Source organism: Solanum verrucosum, unplaced genomic scaffold, assembly GCF_900185275.1.
Source record: "Solanum verrucosum unplaced genomic scaffold, falcon-dt-bn FXZP01000117.1, whole genome shotgun sequence".
In the NCBI taxonomy this organism is placed as follows: Eukaryota; Viridiplantae; Streptophyta; class Magnoliopsida; order Solanales; family Solanaceae; genus Solanum; species Solanum verrucosum.
The window spans coordinates 291,467-314,588 of NW_026020014.1; the positions used below are offsets into that span (position 1 = coordinate 291,467).

Below are 23,122 nucleotides of genomic sequence, written 5' to 3' on the forward strand. Positions count from 1 at the left end.
AACTTCCTCCTTACCTAACACACCTAAGGATTCAAAACTAGTGTAGTATTTTGAAGGTAATCTTTTTGCATATGCATCTATGCTTCATACCGGAAATATTGAATTTCATTGAATTCATAGTCAGTTATCACACTTATTATATTTTTATTAAAGTCTCTTCACTCTTAATTAAAGATCTCGAATTTCAAATTTCAAATGTAATAACTAAAAATTCGTTAAAAACACTTTAAATACTTCCTTATTAGATTTACTCAGCGAAAGTTCAAATTAAATGAACTACTATTTTGGAAGTAATAGTTTTGAAACTCAACGTAAATTTCACTTGATCTCATAATCATTAATATCTTTGGTTGGAATGTCTTTCCCCTAGGTCTTGAATTTAAAAATCCGACACAAATGATTTGGTTTGATATTTAAGAAACCCGAACCAACCCGGCCATGTACACCCCTACTTTTATCCTGTTAAGTTTAAACTTTACACGATTGTTAAGAAATAATAATTAATTGCTAATTTAACTAGGAAAAAAATATGGCGGGGAAGGTGAGCCATTTGGAACATTTGAAGGCTGGCGCCTTCTTCTTAGTTTAATCATCTAGTATCTATAACTCGTGGTCTGATTAATCTGAATTCGCTAGGCAAATGTATCGACTAAATAAATACAAAAAGGTTGCAACAAACTTCAACCCCCTATAGTGGGGAAATACAGCTGAGCTTGAAAGAGAATAGTGTATATGCAGATCATACCCCTACTTTGAGAATGTAGAGAGATTGTCTCCTATAGATCCTCGGCTCAAAGAGATGGAAAAAAAAAGGCAGTAGCAGAAGCAAAAATAACAAGAAGATAATAAGAGAAGCGAGGCTAAAGGAACAAGCAGTTCATCCTAGTTAAATGAAGAGAAGCAGCAGTGCTAGTCCATGGGAAACCATCTTCAAGCACAAAATATCATTGTCCAAACTATATAAAAAAAAAAAAAGTACATCATGTTGCTTAATGCAGGACATGAATTTATTGAATTCTACAGATGATATTGAGTTAAGAAAAAAGAGAGGCATATGTGGCTTTCAGGGTACATTGGTCACACACAGAATAACAACTCTCAGCTTCAATCAAACGGCCTAGAGTATACTGGCGATTCAACACAACTAACTACAAGAACATACTACCAATAACAGAAAACAAACAAACTATAAACCTAGATTCTACAACTCAATCAAGTTGCATCTCTTCAGGAAATGGGATGGAAGCACAGCAATGGTAATAGCCATCGTCATCGAACACAAACCTTTGTGAAAGATGAGCTTCGGGGATAAGATACTCCCCCCAGTCTTCCGAGCCATATTGACCAAAAATCTTTCGTGCATCAAAGGAATCAACCTTTTTTGATCCTTTTTTGCTATCAATTGGAGAACAGTAAGTCAGTGCTAACCTTAAAAGTAATGAAATTATGCAACTGATAGAATCATGGATAGAGACTTTAAGCCAACAAATAAACAAGATATGCAATAAAAGATAAAAAAAATGACACCTTTTTCTGTGCCGCGCATTCATTATGGTGGCATGCAACTGCATAAGGGGCAGAAAAGGCTTATCAGGAACTTATCAAACAAGAAGATAACAAAAATAAAAACAATACAAGTTTAGCAATTTTCACCACGACAGTCATGGATAAGCTATACAAGCATTCTGGTATTAGAAATGTAAAAGGAGAAAGGCCACTAACGACAATAGAATACATCTAGAGAAGTAACTGCTATCAAGTGCAAGTCCACAAACAGTTTTAGGGGGTCAAGCCTTTCTTGAAAGTAACTATAAAAGATAAAACGTACTCGAATGAGCTAAAGCATAATCTTCAATTATTAAATACTTGATACCAGAACAAAACAAATGACCACCACAAGAAAGCACCAGCAAGCATAATGCAACAGAACAAACAAGTTCCAAACATATAAAGTTGGAATGCAAAAGGTGAGAATGAGTTAGGGTTTGAGGATGCTGAGTTCGAGAAGGTGTCAGAAGTAAAATGGATGTAGACATATTTACTCTTGGTAGAGAAGGGAACTGTTTCACTTTTCAAAAGAGGTTTGCACCATTTCTGACTGTATTAACAGATTCTCTACCAGGTGTCTATTACTCTTAGGCCCTTGCTTGCGATGAATAAATTGCTTTTTATGAGAAAAGAAAGTGGAGGGGTCAGTGGGGGAAGGAAAAGCAAAGAAGCAGCAGCACTAGATCGAACAGTCAAAGTATTTGAACACAGCATCAATGAAAATACAGAGACAAACAATAAAGAAATTGCCGACAAAATTAACCAGAATAAAGAATTAACACCTTGAAAGATATACCTTTAACTTCTGGTTTAAATCATTTTCAAGAACAAGACCAGCTTCAATGAACGCATTGGTGATCACCTCTAGAAAGGCTAAGGAATATCAAACGCAGGTAAAAAATTCCCTTAGAAATAGCAGACAGATTCAAGAAATGGGTAGGGTGAGGGAAGAAGACACCAGAAATTATGGATACGACAGGCACGTAAAAGTCGGTCTTCACCACCAATTACTTCCACAGGAGCATATACAACACGAGCTTTTGCTGGAGAACCTTTCATGCACTCCTACAGAATAAAAACAATCTGAGTTCCAGCCAGAAAAAAATGGTGAACTTGTGAAATCTCATTAGAAGCTACAGTCAAGAAACATCCAGCATACATGATATATAGTCTCTCTCTCACACACACACGTACAACAACCAATTGAAGAAGCATCTATAGAAAGAGAATGGTGTCCCATGAAAAGGAGTTCTAAATATAATATAAGAGCAAATGTTCTTCTTTTTGCAGTACTTAATCATTTTGTTCATTTGCTTTCACCTAATTCCAAGTAGGTCAACATTGCTACCAGTGGCATATTCGAAGGCTCTAATACACATTTACCCTTGGGTTGTTTCTGAATTTTTTTTTTTTTTTAAAAGTCATTTTGCTATTTTACATTTACACTTTCTCTTACGTGTTGTCATTTTCGGTAATTCTTCCTTTTAAACGTATAAAGTCAGCAGGCCTGATCTATGTTTCTTCTTCACTTGTGACAGTTTCTTTAAAATATATTAACAATAATATGACTACTCATTCCCTGTATCCTGTTTGAAAGCAAGTTTTTTTTAGTGTTTTCCCCCAAGCCATTAGCTTATTAATAAATCCCTAGTCACTGCCAATGATAAGAAATAATCAAACCACAAGAAAATATTTGAAACTAGCAAACTATTATAGCACAATAACAGACATTTGAATCCATACAATAAAATTTGAGTGGATAATATGCATATCTGAGCAAGTAATACTGTATCCTTAGCCTGGCAATTACTCTCATAAATGGGAAAATCCAACAAAGTTACTGAGAAGAACAACTAAAATCAACTATTGAAATTTTGTGGTGCATGGCAATATTACATAGAGTATCACGTTCAAAACATGTATACTAATAAAAAGAAAAAAAAGAACAAGCATGTTAGATGATTTGACCCTTAAAGTTGGATATTTCAAATATCTCTAGTATGAGATCTATCATTTTACTTTTGAAGTAAAAGACAGAGTGAAAGTCAAATTTTAAAGAATGTTTAATACTGGGGAAAAAAAGATATAGATGATCTACATCCGTATGAACCTAAATAATAAAAACCATTAGTTTCTAACACTTCCTATATGAATCTTTCAATAATCTTAGGCTCATAATACTAAAAACTGTGAGTACTGAAAGGTGATTTGCTCTAAGATGTCTTTCATCAAATGGAGCCCACCGCCTCCCCTACAAAGGATCCCAACAGTGACCCTTTCCAACCTTGCTCTCATCATGACTAAAACTAACAATCTTGTGGTAGATGAAGAATCCTTACCGCTAGGGCTATCCTTCCCTTGTTTCCTGTCACTCATCTCTTACTTTTAATCAATGAATCCTAGATTCGACATATGTTTGCTGCATCGAGATAACCATTAATACTTTCACAGTGAAGTATGTCCACGACAGCAAGAAAACAATTAATCATCTTTTGCTCAATTTACAGCATCCTTTCATTTTCATGTTTTGGCCTCTACTGACATGAGCTGGGATGAGTAGTGGCAGATGTGTTTTGATCACTTCTCTTAGCATGTCTTTTGAAATTTTAAAGTACATATTTGAATCTTGTAATAGGGCTTACATGAACCTTCAGTAGAAGTTTAAGGGTTTCTATAAATTTAATCTGAACTTTTTATGTCCATGAGTAATTATTTTGTAATATAACTTGCATGCAACTTCAGTAAAAGTTAAAGGGTTTCTAGAGATTTTAGTCTCAAACATTTCATGCCCACCAATGATAGGTTATCCACTTCTTGGGCATTAGCCTTTACTTATTATGCCACTTAGTAAAAGATGATTCACCCAAAGAACAGCTAAAGCAAATATAAACTCCACAGACAAAAATTCAGGGTAAAGAGTTGCCATGCTAGTTAAAGTTTCATAATCAACTAGCTCAGTGTAGAAACAAAATTAGCTTCAATTAAGAGATGATATAACCTAGGAGGAACACAAATATTCAAGCAACACCTTCAGATGTCATTACCTAATGTTCACAGACAAATAAAAGATCATAAGAAGTAAACTTGGAAAAAAAGATCATAAAGAGCAAGTGTAATGACTATTCTGCCAAGGAGTAAGTGTATGATTATAAGGTATAACCTAACAGCCTGAAATCCATAATTGTATAACTTGGAATAAGACTTACCAAACCCTTCAGTCTTATAGACACAGGTCGGCTCTCCAAAGCATCAATTACTTTTGGTGAGACACTCTGGAAAGACGATGGAAATCAAATATTTTATTTTGAAAAGTTAGACAGAGAAAATGATATTACAACAAAAGAAAATGACCATGTAATTACAAACATCTACCCGCAAAACTTCAGCAGCAGCTTCAATTCGGTCCTTATTCCAAAGCTTCAGCATGAGCACAGTCAAGTGGAATGTTTTTGGTTTAATAAAGATGGATTTCTCAATTCCCAAATCTGTTGACAAGAAAAGCATTCGTCAATTTGGTCACAGATTAAGACATAAAGAAGGAAATAATGCTCCCATTAGGGATAGATATTATAATGAACTTCAGAAGGAAAAGCAGAGATAAGAATTTTCAGCACAGAAGTTTTTTACAACAACACAGTACACAAATCCATTTTTATCTTTTGATAAAAGTAGCATAGTACTTAGATTTTATACCTAAAAGTTTAGAAGCCTTTGATTCTGAGGTAGAGGACTTAGATACTTTAGGCGAGTAACTCACGAGTGGTATGTTGGTTTTATCCATTTTAACACGATCATTAGAATCTTCAGTTTTGAGTTCCACTGCAATCTGTGGTTCGCTCAAGTTCTGCTCACCTTCCGAATCAGAAGTTTTACCACTTGAATCACATTCCAAATTTTCATCTTCATTAACTACTGTAATTCCAAGAACTGAGTTCTGGAAGTTGATGAGCTTGTTGACCAGCTCAGGATGTATGGCCAATGGAAGTGATACAAAGTGAGAGTAGTCAAGATTTCGGCTTTTAACTGTCTACAGGAAAAGGAGGCACAAATTACACTTATTGAGTGACAACAAATAAAAAAATGAGATAAAAAAATATTAAGATCCTTCATAACACAAGCAAGAACGCCAAGCTACAGTTGAGCGAGATTCCTCATGACAACAGCAAGTATGACGGATCACACTTGAGCATTCTAGATATAAATAATATTATTTGAAAGTTATGAATTACTAGTTGCATGTGAGTGCCATGAAAAGCTAAGAGTTCTAGTAAACACATATATGTTAGTTTAAGTTGAGAGAGAGAAAGAGAGGGAGCCTTCAAAAGGTAATTGAAAAGCAACTTCAAATGCTCACACTAGATTCTAGGTCAAAATCAAGTGGTACCTGGACCAATAGTATGACAGGAAAAGGCTCCTAAGGCAAGGCATGACATACAGTAAGATATATTTTGGGTACTTCGTGTTGGTCCCATAATGCAGCAGCTACATTTCATCAATAATCATTAGCATGACCATTTTTAGAAGTAAAAACAATAAAATTAAAAGCTCTGAGCAAAAACAGATACTTACATGTTACCACAGTTTATAGGCTCTAGAAAATTTGACAGATAAAAAAGTAATATTCCTTTTTTGCCTTATTTGTCTACTAGCACGAAAAAAATCAAATGTTGGTGCATACCTCATCAATTACAGCTTGGACTCTATCTGATGCTCTTGCCACACTTTCAGCAGAACTGCCTTCTATGACTGCAATATGTTATGGACACTACATTAAAAACGAAAAAAGTTGAACATAGCTGTTTTGGATTTCAAATTAGTATTGACCCATATTCAATATATACCAATACAAAAGGAATATAGCTCCAATTACTCTGTAGAAACATGGAATAGTGGCTTTCACAAGTAGTAACAACATTAAGAGAAGTGGATGCTAATCCCCCAATTGAAAGACCTACTAATAAAGAATCAATCACAAAGGAGAGACCAAAAGCCAATTATCATAACTAGTGAAAAGAATAGATCAAAGCACATTATCAAAGCATACCTCCAAAATTTTGGCCAACAAACTATGGTAGGAGACCTGAATGGAGCTTAAGCTTGGAAATCGGAAAATAAAAAACCGTAATATCACTAAATACTGATAAGATTACAAATAACTACATCAGACAGAGGATACAAGTAGGACACATGAAGAATAACTGAGGAAGGGTAACCAAGATGGTTTTGCTCCCCTACATAGACATCCAAATGCACTACTTTGTAGGTGCAACACTATGGCGATTGGTAGTGTTAATAGATCTAAAATCACATGAAGGTTATCACAAAAAAAAAGATCTATGATCTCTAAAAATCAATGCAGAATAAAACAAAGGATCCATCCAGACGATCAACTATGTGATTTAAGGATTAACCATTGTTTCTACACCTACATTAGGTCCACAGGGATGAGCACGAGATTTAGAGAGCTTTCAGTTACAATGAACCTTTAAGCGGTGTTAAAAGACAGCCTAATAGAATGAAATTGCCCAAATGGAGCAGCCTCAAAAAAAAATTGCCCAAGTGGAGCAGACTACATAAATCATCACCAAACACAACTAATTTGAGATTGACACGTCATCGATTGATCAACTAACTGATCACTTAATATACCAGGGTCCAGGAACAGCATAAGTAGGTCATAGAAATCATACAGTACGTTATCAGAAGCAAAAATCAGGCTACAAATATCATTATGATTGAATAATAACTTAATCAATAACAAAAGCTGAATCAATCAAAATCAGCCATAAATAAAGAAGCAACCCACTGAGGCAATCCTCATTCCGCGAGAATGGAAGTATGATTTTTACTTTCATTTCCTCCTCAATTGTCCTCTGTGTTGCACCTCTATAAGCAGAATATCAAAGCAACGTATTAGCCCCTCATTTTTAGCATACACAAGAATCCACACAGAAAGTCATACCCTTTCCCTCTGATAAAACGCATCAAGGAAGCCCCTGCCTGCAGATATGTTTGGAAATGAGATGATAACGGTAGCAGAAAATTGAAAGCCAATTTAGTGGGAGAACTCTGAATTTATGATGAAAACCATCCATAACAAGTGTCATTAGTGCAAAGTGAAGATCGCGTAAAGAACAACAACCACGTAACACACTGCACATGCAGCCAGAAAATGTGACCTATTCAATAAGTTACTCATTAAAAGGGTGAGCAGTACGGGTAAGAACTCAATTAATCACAATAATGACACAAAACTGATAAAACGAAAGACATACATCAGAAAAGTTGAACACTTCTTACAGGTCTTTAACATCTTTCATCTTCTAATTAGCCACGTGACAAGTCTTATTGGGTCGCAAATTCATGTGGATACAACTGATTCTTCCATACAGACACAGATTTAGTGATGTAAGAAAAATTAACTAAGATATTTCTATAATCAAGGATAGTGTAGTTTAAAAACATTTGTTTATGAGTTTAGTGTCCTCCCAAGGCATGCAAAATACGCATATGGCAGTACCATATCATTCACGGATAATGGACCTCTTCTGGATTTCCATCTGATGCAACACATGAACTTGCATGCTTACCATCACTTGAAAGCAAAAACTGGAAACCCTTTTGAGGAATGCACTGAAATTTCAAAGATCCAGATAGAGTTGAAACTTGAAACTTGAAACTTGAAACAGTCAATAATAAAAGAGTGTTAGCATTTAGTTAGGTTAACAACTTGTTATATTAGAAGGTTAATCACGTGTTGGGCAGTTGGTCAGAAGAATTGATGGAAAGTTGTCCCTGCTTGTATATGGTGGACAATTTGGAAGGAGAGGACCTACAAAGGTTTTGAAGACAAATACAATTTTGTGCAGAAAATGAAGATGAATTGTCTTCTTTTGTTTAATTTTTGCTGTAAAGAAAGCTATGCCAAGGAGGCAGAACCAAATAGTTGATATGATAGAATCCTTGTGAAGCAATAGCCTAAGCTTGGTTGGTTATTTTTATTTTATTTTTTGATAACCGAGAAATCCGTTTATGACCCGCCCTTTGGACCAATCACAACCTTCTAAATTCGGTGGATAATGGGTCCGCCCCTCTACCCTTCTCCACTTAAATACCAGGCTTCACTTTGCATGGTGTGGGGTTTGAACCTGCGACCTAAACCACAAATCCTCCACCTTTTGCCACTCGAGCTAAGCTTGGTTGGTTTTTGTAATGTCTTTCATATATATATATATATACACATATACATATACTTGTTACCAGTTTCAAAAAAGAATGTTCATCACGTGTTGTATTGTTTTATGGGCAAATGTGTACATAAGAAGTTAAAGACAGATTGGCAGGCAGGTTTGTTGTGTGTTTGGAATGAATGCAGCTTATAGCTTTCCTTCAAATTTTTACAAGTATTTTTTTTAATACGTACAGAAAAGGAGAAGATACACTTCGCTGATCTTTCCATGAGGTATGTTGTAGCCTCTTCTTGTCTAGCAACTTGACCAGCACATTGATGTCTATGCTCAGACAGAAGCTGCTCAGAGACATTGCTTTAAGAAAAGTAACCATGATGCTCTAAGTAATCTATATTCCCACTTATTTTGGGAAAATTTTATTCTTCTTTTCAATTTTAATATAGCTAAAAAGCATATTAATGTTGCATTTAAGTAACCCTTGCACCTAAAGTCCTAGACAATGAATTGACTGATAGAACAGGATGAAGAAGATTCAAAAGAAAAAAACAAACAGAAACACATCAAAAGCTAGTCAAGTTGTAAAAACCCAACAAGATTACCTTGACTGTAACTGAATGCTTCTGAGCTGCTGAAAGTGATTCATCATCAGCAGAAGGTGTTGCTCGTCCTTCTAGGTCAATGCCTTCACTAACCTGCACTGCCTTCTGAACTGTTGACTCATACGAAGAGACGGTGCATTTAATTTCTTGCACTTGACCTACAAAATCATGCTTCTCATCACCTAAACCACCTGAACTTCCAAATCCCAATATTAATCTTCCACATCTTTAACAGTGTATTCTACATATTGCATAAGATCATATTCCTGACATAACAATATACTATTTTTTCAATTATTCGGATACCTAATAACTTCCAATAGCAACGTGAAAGTACAGAAAACTTAACGACCTAGAATTTCCAATACAACTCAATCTAATATTAACAAGTGAGGAACACTCACCTTCAGTAGACCTTGATTGAGTAGAAACAGGTCTCCATGTTTTAGCAACCATTTTCTGTTTTTTCCGGTCCATGTCAACACGTAAACCTCCTTCAATATGCGTCCTCGAGTTATAATTGAAACCGCATGAAGAAAAACACCTCTGCAACAATTACAATTACCCGATTTCAACATCACCTTTTCGGTTCCTTGTTAAATTTAATTTCTATACAGAAATAGCGATTGGTGTACCTGGAAGTGTTGTGTGCGCTTCGGTACTACATGAACCTTTGTGAATTTCCAAGCAAGATCAACGCTGTGGAAGACGATTGGTAAGTAAAAAAGCTACGTATTAAATCTCTAATTCACTGAGAGAATGAAAAGACCTTGCAAATGGTAAGTGTGCACCTTAAAAAAGACCGGTAAGCTATCATTTGTTTTATCTCTATCGACGGCGGTGGCGCTGAAATTAAATTCACCAGCCGGAAGAATGATATTTTGACCAAAATGTGTAGTTTTGGCTTGAAAAGTGAGAAAATGGCAAAACGATCCCTTGTGTTTAGGAGTAGGTTCAAAATAATTTTTAAAGTAATTTTTTTGACAGTTTTGATCCTTTTATGTTTGTTAAAAATTAATTTTAATTTTCATCAAATATTTGGCAAATTATATCTGTTACATTTGATACAAATTGTTAGATTTGAGCCTAGAATCATATGGAAACAGTCTATTTTTACTTCTAGGAGGTAATGGTCAGATTTGTGTATGTTCTATGGAAATTTTATCTTGCGTCCATTTGTGTGATTATTTTAAATATTTTATCGTTGTTGTTAGATTTGAAAAAGATTGTAAAGAAAAATATCAACATAAACATTAAATAAAAGCCTAATCAAATCTTAGAAACTATAACATAAAAAACTATAATAATTACTTCCTCCATTTTCAAATTGTTTGTCCACCTTTCCTTTTTAGTCGATTTTAAAAAGAATTTTCTTTTTAGTTACCTTTAAATTTTAACTTTTTGTATGTCATATTGTTACACGAGACATATCTTTAATTTAATACCACAAGATTTAAAAATCTCATTAAAATTTTCAAACTTTGTGCTGAGTCAAATTAAGACAAACAAATTGAAACGAAGGAAGTACTAAAATATAGACAAAATATACCAGAAATTGCACCAAAAATATATATATCAATCTCTAGAAATAAATTAGAAATAGCATGAATTCAATAATTATACCTCCAAATATGAGTTTTCTATTAAATATTTATTAAAAGACTAAAATTGTTGAAAGTATTTTCAAAATTATTATGAATCTATCCCAAAATTTTAAAAAAAAAGAGAGACTATTTTTGTCATTTTCACCTTGAAAATTTAGGGGATTGAAAAATGATCAAAATAATCTTTAGTGTATGAGCTTTGATTTGATTTGGTCCTTTAAGTGATAAATATGCTGAAAATATTCTTTGATATATTTCAAAACGTGATTAAATTGGTCCTAAGTTCTATAATGAAGGAAAAAATAATTATATTGCGTGCGCTATTAATTATAAAGGACTTTAAAAATGAAAATACTGATATAAAATATCAATCATTCAAGGGCATTGTGAAAAGTTGAGTGGTCAAAGTGTATATTTTTAAAACTTAAGCATTTCAGTGCCTTGGAGTAGTTACTAGTAGTAATCCCAAGTTCCGTGTTGAGCAAATAAAAAAGGATTCTTCACAGAGCAGGGAAGTGAGAGTGAGTAGAGCACAACGAGGACGATGCTGGAAAGGGTGCTCTCTTCTCGCAGGGCGACGCCGGTCAGTGACGACGGCGATGAAGCTGGCGACGAATCCAAAACTCGGAAGCACATATCTGTGGCGACGAGGGTTACAAATTATGTGATTCGAACTGGACATCTCTGGCCATGCCTTCTCATAGGGCTTGTGATTGTGTTGGTAACTTCTTTCGTCTATCACACTCGCGACTTAGTATGTATCTCCGCTTCCTCTTCCGATCACCTTTCTCGTTTGCGATTCTTTGGCTTCGAAGGCCTTGAAACGGACTTCGGATCTCTCGGCGTTCCTTGGTGTAAGTTCATTGCGTTTCAGTTTTAGTGTATATTCAGATCTGGTTTCATTTTTCCTCGTTGAGCATTGCGTGATAGTGTATTTTCTCTAAATGGATTCAATTGAACACATCTCGATTTCCTTCGGAGGAACGGTGGTACATTTATTTTCTTGTAGATTTTATTGATTTGTGAAATCGAAACCTACGGTTTTCCGGTTGTACATGGTTCATCTGTAGGATTTGTCCAGGTGCAAGTAACTGGATTAACGTTTTGTATTATTTTGGTGTCACTTTCGTAATAGGATCCAATGGCTTGATTCAAACAAAACAACATTGTTATTACATGTGAAGTTAATGGAGGAATCAGGTGTGTTAGAGTAATTTTCAAGTGGCATAGATTGTTGCTTCATATAGTTAATGGAGGAATTAGGTGTATATAATAATTCTAGTGGTACAGATTATTGTTTTTATCTAACTGATAGTTTCCTATTTGATTGTGGAAGTTCATTGTTATAACGGAAAATCATACATACATGTCCAAAATCTGCACATTGAGTTTCAAGACATTACTATAGTTGAAAATCCTATTCCGATGTCCAGAAATTACATCTAGTTTCAAGACCAAGACCAAGAATTTTTTCCTTGCATCATTTGTAGATGATGAGTGTCGCATAATCTGGATCAATTATAGCCTGCTTCACTTTGTAGTTTTTAAAATTTTCTTTCATATATGATGATTATAATCTCCAGAGTATGGCATAAACCAGAATAATTGGCTTTCTAGTGGCTTCATTCTGTTATACAGTCATAGCAGAAGTAAAATGGTTTATCATCTTTACAGTCTTAAGCAGCACTTCTGATCTATGGTCAACAAATGAAACAACTGTTTAGACATGTGTGTATGCATGTCATTCACCTTTTCTGGAATGTCAAAGATTCTTCCTGTGTTGTTTATCTGTGAAACTCAACTGTTAAGCAGTGAAATTCACATGGTCCAATGCACCTTTAATTAATTTTTACTCTTGTCAAAAGGCAGAACGAAACATGACAGAACTGTTGAATGGACCACAAAGGATTTAATCAAAGGTTTGGAGGAGTTTGTGCCCATATATGAGACACGGCCTATCAAGAATAACATGTATGGTATGGGTTTTGATCACAGCTTCGGGCTCTGGTTTATCACTCGGTGGTTAAAACCAGAGTTGATGATTGAGAGTGGTGCATTCAAGGGACACTCAACTTGGGTCTTGAGACAAGCAATGCCAGATACACGAATCATCTCACTTACACCCCGTCATCCTGAGAAGTATCTAAAGAAAGGGCCTGCCTACGTTGATGAGAATTGCACATACTTCGCTGGAAAAGACTTTGTTGATTTTGGAAATGTTGATTGGGGGAAAGTTATGAAGAAGCATGGAATCAAGGATCGTAGCCAGGTTCTTGTCTTTTTTGATGATCATCAAAATGAATTGAAAAGGTATAACTTCTATAGCTTTATTTTGAGTTTTGTTAAAGGAGTAATTCCTTCAGTCACTTGTTCTGTCTAATGTCATCGTATCCATAGCAGTATTCAATGATGCTATGGCTTTGCCGATTCCCACTTGTTTTGCAAATATGTCTCACTGTTCTCTGTTTGAAATCTGAACTTTGATTGACAGACTGAAGCAAGCATTAAAAGCTGGGTTTAGGCATCTTGTGTTTGAGGACAATTATGATACTGGTACTGGAGACCACTATTCTTTCAGGCAGATGTGCGATCAATTTTATATTAGAGGTATATTTTCACCTCGACTTTAAACAATTGTTTTTCCTCTGTCAAGCCAAAGCAAGCATTATCCGGTCATTATTGTATCTCTCTGGTTTTTCCCTTTTCTAAGTTGATTCTGTTTTTATTTGGAAAATCGTGGTGAGATTTTGTTGACTCCGATGTGGAGTAACAAATAAATAGAGATCATGTGCTATAGTAATAGCCTTATTCATGTAGTTTCTTGCTTTTGTTATATGTTACCATCTGTTGTTTATGTTAGGTTGCACTATTTTGTTGATGTTGTTGTTCCTTGCATGTATGCTCTGCAATGCTTTTTTATTAGTTTCCATGTTTTTTCCGCTGCCATTTTTCCTTTTCATTACTCCTTTGTTTTGCTTCACTTGAGCCAAGGGTCTTTCGGATCAAGCATCTCTACCTCCATGTGGTAGGGGTAAGGTTTGCGTATACTCTACCCTCCCTAGACCCCTCTTTGTGGAATTTCACTGTGTATGTTGTTGTTGTGCTGAAGTATTTTTCTCCCATGAAACTCCTAATGGAGCAGTAAAACTATTTATTCTCCCATGAGAAATTTGTTTGCAATGCAAAGCTTAAGGATGTTGATATTTTTAAAGGACAAGAAGTCAGTGGCATGATGTTTCATTAGAATATACAGTTGTGTTTTTTTAAATATACAGTGTGCTGGAAGAACAATACAATGCTAAATATGTTGCTAACGGCTATCTATCCAAATCTAAACCCTGCAGGTTGGGAGTTTTTTGGGTAAGTGCCATCTGATATGTGATATTAACCTGTCAATTAGCTCAGTCATCTCAACCCAAAATCCTAATTTTAGGAAATCAATTGTCCTAGTGGTACCAACCAGAGAATTCAAATTTAGATCAAATCATGATTATAGAATATTGAGATCACTTCCAAAATGTGTATTACTCCATACTTTATCGTGGAAACTTTTGTTTGTTTTGCTTGTCTAACCAAGTAAACACATTGTTCTCTGTTTAGGCCACCTTTATCTAGTGCATTTGTAAAGAATCAGTTAATTGATTATGAGATTGGAAAACCAAGGTAAACAGATGAGATATATGTAGAAAATAATAGGAAGAGATCTTGATATGAAGAAAACGAATACAAATACACTCTAGTATAGAGTGTCGACAGATCAAATAGCAGTTATGCTATGCTTAGACCATGCCAGTTCAGTATATGAATGCCTTTTCAATTTGTGAAATTATTCGTCGACTTTTATAGTCAGTGCAATACTTAGTTCTTACTACATGACATGTTTTCTAATTTCATTCCAGGTGGAGGCCATAGCTGCATTAAGGACAGTGATGAAGGAAGGATCAGAGCAAGAAGGAAGAAATTCTGGGAGAAGGCTGTTGATATTGATGAACTTTGCGGTCCTGGTGAAGCTTGGTGGGGTGTGAGAGGGCAGATGCGGGATGATTTTAACCACAGCAATAAGGCCATTTCTTATGCAGAACATTTTAAAAATAGCAGGTTTGTAGAGTCAGTGTTAGATGTTTACTGGGAGCTTCCACCTGTGGCTGGTCCTTCATTAACTCATCAGACGAGATACGATCCGGCTCGTGCATCAAGTCCTATTGTTGAAGATGGCAGGTATGGCTTGTTTCGGAGGCTTGGGTTATCTGGACTGGAGGCATCTGTATTCAATGGTTACACTCAAATGGTCTATCTTCAGGTGTCACAAGAATGAGATTTTGGTTGCCACTGCATATAAGTTGTAGTTTTGTATTAGCGATCTCTGTGTTAACTGTTCTTTTAGTTCTTTCTGGTGCAACTCTTGAGAGGCTGTCTCTATGCTGCCAATAGATTTTACTCTTACAATCTTTCAGATGTCCATTTGTCTCCTGGTCACTCTGATGTTTGTGCAGAGTAACGGATGTCTGATGAGTTAAATTTATCCCATCTGTATAATGTGCTCGTAAATTATATTCTAGAAAATAGCTTATGTTGAAACAACTCTCCTTGTGCTTGCTAATATCTTAGTCTTTATCACTAGTATGTTAGAATGATTGAGACCCACTCCTGATGTTTTCCTAGCCTTTTATTGCCCACTTGTACATCTACTCAACTTTACTGAGGTTGAGAAGTAACTGTGCTTGAGCAGTTCAGAAGCTTCTCTAGATGGTTCAGTATTTGTCGATAGATGAGCAATGGGTGCAGATTGAGCTTTTCTGCTCGAGTCCATGAAAGGGAAACTCCTGGCACCATAACCTTCTTGCTTCTGTAGGTCAACTAACTGAGCACACAGTAATGAGCTGCTTCTCTTGGGGATTGAACTGGAAATGGCAGATCAAAGGCAAGCCATCCAGACTTGCTAACATTGATGGCCCTTGAACAAACTAATCCAAGGTTCAAACTATAGTCAATTTATTTCAAACCTTAGCCATGTCCTCATTCTCTTTGACAGGGCACTCCAAAAACACGAGCATGGAAAACTCGGGGTTTGGAGTAACATTCCATTCCATCCTGCTTGTTTTGAATTCTTGAATATAACTTGATCAGTTACTAGTAATTAGTAGGTTAGAACTTGGAAGTTATTATGTTTCATCAGAATAATAGCTAGTTATATGCTTAAAAATGAATTTATGTTTTGCAAATAATCTTGCAGGTTGCATGTGCAAGCAAAAATTGCCACTCAAATTCCAGACAGTAACCATAGTACAATTTATCACCGGTTATATTTTCTTAAACCAGCTCTCTCCCTTTCAGGGGATGCTACACATCTAGTCTAATTCCAGATACAAACAGGGCAAAAAAAGGATGGTTGACGTTGTAGAAAACCCTTGGACGGTTAGTCTTTCAGTCGCTAATTTTGGTTCTTGCACTTGTTTATGGCCCTTGGAGCTGCAAAGCAAGAGAAAAAATGTCATTCTAAACCTACTTTGAAGCATATATAGTTTATCAACTGGACACTAGAGAAAAAGAAGTAATACATAGCATAAACATGATCACAGGACATACCTAGCCCAATTGCCTCTGAGCTTTTCATGATCCGCAATCTCTTGCATGAGTCTATGAACATCCTATTGTAAAATCCAAATAGAACAATGAGTAAATGCAACCAATCATAATGTTGTCTTCAGACTTAGATGTTTGACACAAAATGTTGGAGCGTAGTAACTTACTCCCAAGGAACGTCGCCGACTAGCATCCAGTCACCATCCTTGTCTTCATAAGTCAGCACATATTCAGAACCATTGAGAAGATCCATCAAGTGACTTTCACTGAGTTTCTCTTGCCCTGGAAGTCTATCACTGGCGCACTGACCTGAATAATAGTCACAAAATTGTAGTATCACTTAAGACATACGCAATCTCAAGACTCAAACCAAATAAACACCCACAAACAATAACAATTCTCAAAAGTGCCTATCAGAAAAATGAAAAAAGACTCTTCAATTCATGGATTAAAAAGATACAAGAAGAAACTACGGTTCAAAGATAGGATTCAAAGGGTTATATTCTTTTTCTCAATATACTTCTATCAATTATTCTTGTTTTTTCCTCCTATAACCGTGGTATCCAAGCCAACTTGAATGCATTATTCTTAGTCTTGGAAAAATACACCAAATAACAACATATCCAGTGTAATCCTACAGCTGGAGTCCGACAAGGATAGGATGCACGCAAACCTTACCGCTACCTTTGTAAGGGTAAATTCTCTTTCTTTAGAGATTGAGTTGTCCTCCTAAAAGCTTCCAGGGGTGAAGCTACAATTATGCTTAGGGTTTCGGGAGAACCCGGTAGCTTTGACTCTAGACCCTATATTTGTGTTAAATAATGTATTTGAAACTCATTAAGCTATCATCTTTTCTAAAATACACAACCCATAGACTCAAAATTCTAGCTTGTTTCTGAAAAGCTTAAACAAATACTACATTGTTTGCATGCTGTAAACTGTAAAGGGAGAAATTATACCAATACTAAAGCAGCTGAACATCTTTTCAAGTGCTGATGAGAGCTCTGCATAGTTACTATAAGTTTTGATATCAACTTTTCTCAGATATGGAGCACCATCCATGCTAACCTTAACATAAAGGCAACTTGAACCTGTTTTTCCTTCACCATCATTTTTCTTAGTAGCCAGTGTATTTTTCCTGAATGATCTAATTGGTGGCCATCCTACCACTTGTGCCCTAATTCCACAACACAAAAAATAACCAAACTTTAACCCATAATTGCAGAAAAAAAATTGTACCCAAACTAACAAAAATTCAAGAATTTAAGAAAAAGAGAAAAGTTACTAACTTTGAAGTGTGAGGGGTAAATTTTTTTTCTTCAACAGGCTTTGAACCTCCATTCCCTCTTTTTGGGGAAAACAACAAGTTTCCTTTTTCCCCATCAGCTTCAGATCTGCAATTAATAGACAAATCCCATTTTCCAGATGCATCAATTGCATCAGAAAAACCCCTTTTTGTTCTTGATGTAAAATTGCTTAAAGGGTCCAAATCTTTGCCAAAAAGAGAAACCCCATGAGACTCAGAACCAGGCAACCCAAGTCTCAGCTCAGTCTCTTTCAGGTTGAGAACAGAGGAAGAAGAAGAAGAAGAAATCTTATCAGAACTTTTTTCCATTAAAGAAGGTTCTGATAGACCTATATAATCATGTTCTAATGGTACAGACATGGAAAGTTGAGCACAAATAAGTAAACAGACAAGATGAATTTCTCAACAAGAATTCAAGAAACTATGGAAGAGATGAAAAAGAAAGGAACTTTTTTTTTTTTTTAAAGTTATAAGAGAAAGGAAGGTGGTTTAATTTTGTTGATGCAGAAAAGAGACTTCTTTTGGTGCTTTTGTAGACTTCTTTTTGGAATAAATGAACTGTGTAGTGTGTAGTGTGTACTATAGTAATATTGGAACTACTATTCCAGATGCTTATCAAGAAATTATTTTTCTGTGAAATAGTAGTTAAAGAAAATAGTTTAGGCCGATTTTATGTAGCAGGTAGTATTTTCATGGAGGTCAAGAATTGATTTATCTTGTCAACATCTTTTTGATTGAGCTCGTTGTAGTGAGTTTGTCTAATACGATTTATGTCTCTTATATGATTTGTGAGTTATTGTAGAGGAGCGTGTGTATATATATATATATATCATATTGACATTGTTTGATTTATTCGTGAATTTACTTCTTTATATTTAGACATTTGTTAGTAAAAGTTCTAGTTCCACCATCGAATAAGGTGCAGTTCTTTTTTTCGATTGTGCTATGAGTTTGCAAAATTAAATAGACATTCACATTAGTTAACATCTAACTTTCTTACACCAAATAATTTTTCGATGAAGAATATGCACCAAACCATCTTTTGCCATTGGTTCATCGCATTGAATTTGCTTGGGGCAGTCTATATCTTTTGTATGTATGATTTATATGAACATTTACGTATAATAAATTTACGTAATGTGCATTCAAAGAATAACGACCACAAAATTTGTTATGGGGTCCACGAAAGAAAAGAATTACTTTTAGTGGAATTATTTAAAAGAAAGTAATTAGGTAGTGGTAATTGTACATTTTGTGTTTAGAATCTTTGGTCGGAAAAAGTAATGATGATGATTTCAACTTTAGTCCACTTAGAACCAACTCTGTGGTAGACAAAGTCCGTTCACAAGTAGTACTACTATTTTTTTTTATGAAAATACAGTATCTTTTGCTGCAAATACACAATTATTTGTCTTTTAATAATAATACTGCCAAAGACTCACCAATAAAGTGCTTTCTCCTTTGTTTTTCCTATATCATCTATTTCTTTAAAAGAAATAATTTATGTATTAACTTTAAAATAATGAGTTTTATTTGCTAGTGTTTCTAAACTATGGTAAATTTCATTTTGCTACTGTCTCTCAAGTGTGGTATGGAAAGGGCGTAATGTATGTAAACTTTATTCATACTTTGTGAGATAGAAAGATTATTTCGATAGACCATTCAGATTAAGAAAAATTATTCTAAAACCATTTGGAATATTTTTTTTAGCGAAAGTGAAAAAGGGATAACAAAATATTAAAGAAAGCACGACAATATATTCTGAAAAAAAACCAGTAATTGCAACATATATTATGATAATTGAAATACAAAAAACACTAAATAGTAAGTAATAGAAATCAAAAAATAATAAACTATAATCATAATATTACGACTACTAATATTTTAAAAAAAATAAGCGAGACAATCCTCAATTTTTAGCATAACTAATTTCATTATTACTAATTTTAATATACTAATATATCATATTTAATATTACTTTTTTATACATCTCACTAAAAAAGATCCCAAAAATCTAAACTCAAATCTTATACTAACACACTTCATTTGGCACCATGCTTGAGGTAACTAAACATACTTTGTAAAACACTCTATTAGAGATAATATAAATAATGGACGAAATTGAGATATAAAGTTTATGAGTGTTAGTAAATTTATAATTCGTTTTTTTAGTAGCCGCTACCATCTCTGTCATAGCTTCTGTCCTTCAAGTGAACGTTATGCGGTGAGTATTTTGTGCACACTAAATGAACCACACATAGAATGTAAACCAAATATTGAGTCGTATGTAAATAAAAATTAGTGATTTGTGTGAAGTGATATTGTAGGTCGATCCGATCATCAGATATGGAGAAAGCGATATATCAAAACGGCCCACAAAATAATGATTTAAATTATCTCAGATTTGTCATTTTCTTATGAAGTGGAAAACAGATGAAATAAAATTAAGATTGAAGAAGACATTTAATTATAAGAATTGGTGAAAGCTGACATAAAACGTAAGAACAATCATCCATTAAAGGAAAAGGATTCTTTAATTGACGCCGCTTAAGGCCTTTTCTGCTATTTTTGCTTACACGTAAAAATCTGTCTATCTACTGTCAATAACAAGGAAAAAAGTATATGTTGATTCTCTCTTTTACTTCTTTTTCCTTTTGTTTGTTCAAAGGGGCCTTTCTCATTTCCTACTTACTAATTACTACTCTCTCCATTTTAAAAAGAACTGCTCATTTTCTTTTTGGTAACGTTTTAATTTTAACTTTCCACGTGACATGTTTAAGGTCATAAGATTAAAGAGCATTTTGGTACATTTGACATAACTTTTATTTATAATCACAAGATTAAAAAGTTTTATTTCTTTTCTTAAATTTCGTTCCAAGTTAAATTAGGTCATTCTTTTTAAACAAAGGGAATGATTTATTGATTCTTGTAATAGTAACACTTTTTTTTTCTTCATAACTTTTACTGAGGTCTCTAGCTCTCTTTATTGCACGCTTGTGTCCATCCTAATGAATTAATTAATTAATTACCAAATTAAAGGTGTGTGTGTTCGTAGGGGCTGTTTGGTTACTGGTTAGAATTATGCAGATATTAGTTATGTTGGGTTTAGTTATACAGGTATTAGTAATGCAGAGTTTAGTTATGCAAGTATTAGTTATACAGGGTTTAGTTATGCATGTATTAGTTATGAAGGGTTTAGTTATGTTTGGTTTAATTATGCATGTATTAGCTATATGGATATTAGTTATGAAGGGTTTAGTTATGTTTGGTTTAATTATGCATGTATTAGCTATATGGATATTAGTTATGTAGGTATTATTTAGTTATGTAGAGATTAATATACATGAATTATTAACTATTGAATATTAAACTTATTGTAAATTATTAATATATATTATTTACAAAATAATAATACATGCTAATAAAATGTGGAATATACTGAATAATATATAATGCTAATATTTGATTAGCATATGTACCGTAAAAAATATACAATCAAATTTCTAATATTAAAAAAATATTTATATTTGCATAAATAAATAAAAACCATAAGTATATAAAAAGAAATGAAAATAGTCTATATATAAAAAGAAATAAAAACAACAACGTAGATAGAAAAACGTAAAGTTTCCAATTAAAAATAAATAAACTAAAAGAAATGAAAATGGTCTGTATATAAAAAGAAATAAAAACAACAAACGTAGATAGGAAAACAGTAAAGTTTCCAATTAAAAAAAAAACAAATTAATAAGGTAAATTTGTAATTTATCATTTTAATACATGTATAACTAATACCCACATAACTTATTTCACCTTCTACCCTGCATAACTTTATACATAGATTCTCTCATAAGTTATGTTGGTATTAATTATGTAGGACTACAAAAAATGCAACCAAACACCGTATAAATTAATACATGAATAACTTTTATACAACATTTAAATTCTTACCAACCAAACATGGTATAAGTTATGTTGACTTTTATACCTAATACAAAACTTCTACCAAACATAGTAAAGCTAATGCAACTTTTTATACATGAATAAGATGTATCTTATACAGTAACCAAACGACCCCTTAAAGTCCAAGAGATGTCCACGTACGATTTACGAATAGTTATATTCATATTGAGTTTAAGTTATATATACATAATCATTTATAAAGAATTTTATACTTGCAAGTCAATCTTACAATATATATTGGTAAGTCCTTAAAATTAGAAATTTGTAAAAAAAAAGTTGAAACCCAAAATAATTAATCCGCAATTGTTACAACATCGGCTCTTCGGATGAGTAATTTGTGCGCAATGGATAAGCCCTATGTGAAAATCATTCGTGTAGATAATCACCCTGACTTTCTAATCAACCGAATCATCCCGACATATTGTAATATTTAAAATAAGATAAATATCTTGCTATATTTATCCTTCATCTTACTAAAGTTGTGGTGGAATGGTAAGTACTTCTTCATTCTCAATCAAGAGATTTCGGGTTCGAATCCTCCTTGGATACGGAGTCACCTTTGTTAAAGAGCTTACTTCTCAACACAAATTCAAACCTAGTTGGCTACAATGTGGATATCGCAATCGACACCAAATAGAAATTAAAAAAATGATTTAATGATGTAAGATATATATTTTGGTCCGATAGTATATATAAGTCAAACCCTATAAGCAACTTAGATTAACAACATTACTGAATCAGCCGATGGTCATGATTTTGCTTCCCTAGACACCAACACACACTTTAATCTTTATGCTGCAAAGTAGAGTTTTTAATCAAATGTAAAGTAAAATAAAAAGTGGACATTTTTAAATAATAAAAAAATACAATTGGTGTAAGAGAACAAGAAACACTATTTTTTACTGTTAACTCGACATTTAATTAACATGTTGGCTTTACAGTTTAACCTGGTACTGTGTTGGCTCGTAGCCGGCAGGTTAAGCCGTGGTGGGTTGACAGCTAATCATTAAAAAAAAATACTCACTCCGTCTTATTTTATGTGAGGTAGTTTGATTCGATACGAAGTTTAAGAAAGAAAAGAAGACTTTTAAAATTTATGGTCCAAAATGAATAATAAAAATTTGTGTGACTATAAATTATTTCATTAAGGATAAAATAGATATTTTATAATTAAATTGCTACTTAATATAGAAATATATCATTTTTTTTTAAATTGATTAAAAATAAAAGTAAATCACATAAATTGAAACTGAGGAATATTGTTACTGCTTTTTCCGGCTTGACCTGCTAAGTTGACTCCGACAGTCGAACTAGGCAAGGCTACTCTTT

The 23,122-nt window shown here is 33.9% G+C and overlaps 3 protein-coding genes across 4 annotated transcripts; 1 reads left to right on the forward strand and 2 right to left on the reverse strand.

Moving 5' to 3' along the window:
* Nucleotides 1-986: 986 nt before the first annotated feature.
* On the reverse strand, nt 987-10,183 carry LOC125820558 (uncharacterized). Of its 2 annotated transcripts, none has more exons than XM_049499960.1 (14): nt 10,129-10,183; nt 9,973-10,036; nt 9,742-9,883; nt 9,338-9,528; nt 7,511-7,548; nt 7,355-7,434; nt 6,227-6,294; nt 5,242-5,575; nt 4,921-5,033; nt 4,755-4,820; nt 2,523-2,613; nt 2,345-2,412; nt 1,528-1,565; nt 987-1,395 (listed from the first exon to the last, which is right to left on the reverse strand). In XM_049499960.1, exons 1-14 carry the CDS (start codon nt 10,152-10,154, stop codon nt 1,209-1,211), a joined length of 1,506 nt encoding a protein of 501 aa, XP_049355917.1. In that variant the 5' UTR covers nt 10,155-10,183; the 3' UTR covers nt 987-1,208. The 2 variants fall into 2 exon arrangements, with proteins under 2 accessions (XP_049355917.1, XP_049355916.1); XM_049499959.1 differs by having other exon boundaries at nt 9,742-9,892.
* Nucleotides 10,184-11,415: 1,232 nt separating this feature from the next.
* Nucleotides 11,416-15,598, forward strand: LOC125820563 (uncharacterized). The gene is made up of 4 exons (XM_049499964.1): nt 11,416-11,795; nt 12,807-13,251; nt 13,433-13,548; nt 14,841-15,598. The coding sequence occupies exons 1-4, from the start codon at nt 11,486-11,488 to the stop codon at nt 15,254-15,256; spliced, it is 1,287 nt and encodes a 428-aa protein (XP_049355921.1). The 5' UTR covers nt 11,416-11,485; the 3' UTR covers nt 15,257-15,598.
* A 625-nt stretch (nt 15,599-16,223) lies between these two features.
* On the reverse strand, nt 16,224-18,329 carry LOC125820571 (auxin-responsive protein IAA27-like). The gene is made up of 5 exons (XM_049499974.1): nt 17,814-18,329; nt 17,484-17,701; nt 16,692-16,833; nt 16,528-16,589; nt 16,224-16,410 (listed from the first exon to the last, which is right to left on the reverse strand). Exons 1-5 carry the CDS (start codon nt 18,188-18,190, stop codon nt 16,373-16,375), a joined length of 837 nt encoding a protein of 278 aa, XP_049355931.1. The 5' UTR covers nt 18,191-18,329; the 3' UTR covers nt 16,224-16,372.
* Between the last annotated feature and the right edge of the window lie 4,793 nt (nt 18,330-23,122).

Bases quoted from the DNA above. Each gene is read 5' to 3' on its own strand.
- LOC125820558 (XM_049499959.1), bottom strand. From the start codon at position 10,154: ATGATAGCTTACCGGTCTTTTTTAAG. The intron at 9,893-9,972 runs GTACACCAATCG...GGGTAATTGTAA, and splicing joins AGCGCACACAACACTTCCAG to TTGTTGCAGAGGTGTTTTTC. The intron at 1,396-1,527 runs GTGTCATTTTTT...TCCAATTGATAG, and splicing joins AATGCGCGGCACAGAAAAAG to CAAAAAAGGATCAAAAAAGG.
- LOC125820563 (XM_049499964.1), top strand. From the start codon at position 11,486: ATGCTGGAAAGGGTGCTCTCTTCTCGCAGGGCGACGCCGGTCAGTGAC. The intron at 13,252-13,432 runs GTATAACTTCTA...TTTGATTGACAG, and splicing joins CATCAAAATGAATTGAAAAG to ACTGAAGCAAGCATTAAAAG. The intron at 13,549-14,840 runs GTATATTTTCAC...ATTTCATTCCAG, and splicing joins CGATCAATTTTATATTAGAG to GTGGAGGCCATAGCTGCATT.
- LOC125820571 (XM_049499974.1), bottom strand. From the start codon at position 18,190: ATGTCTGTACCATTAGAACATGATTATATAGGTCTATCAGAACCTTCT. The intron at 17,702-17,813 runs GTTAGTAACTTT...TTGTGGAATTAG, and splicing joins TTTACCCCTCACACTTCAAA to GGCACAAGTGGTAGGATGGC. The intron at 16,590-16,691 runs GTAAGTTACTAC...ATTTTACAATAG, and splicing joins GTCGGCGACGTTCCTTGGGA to GATGTTCATAGACTCATGCA.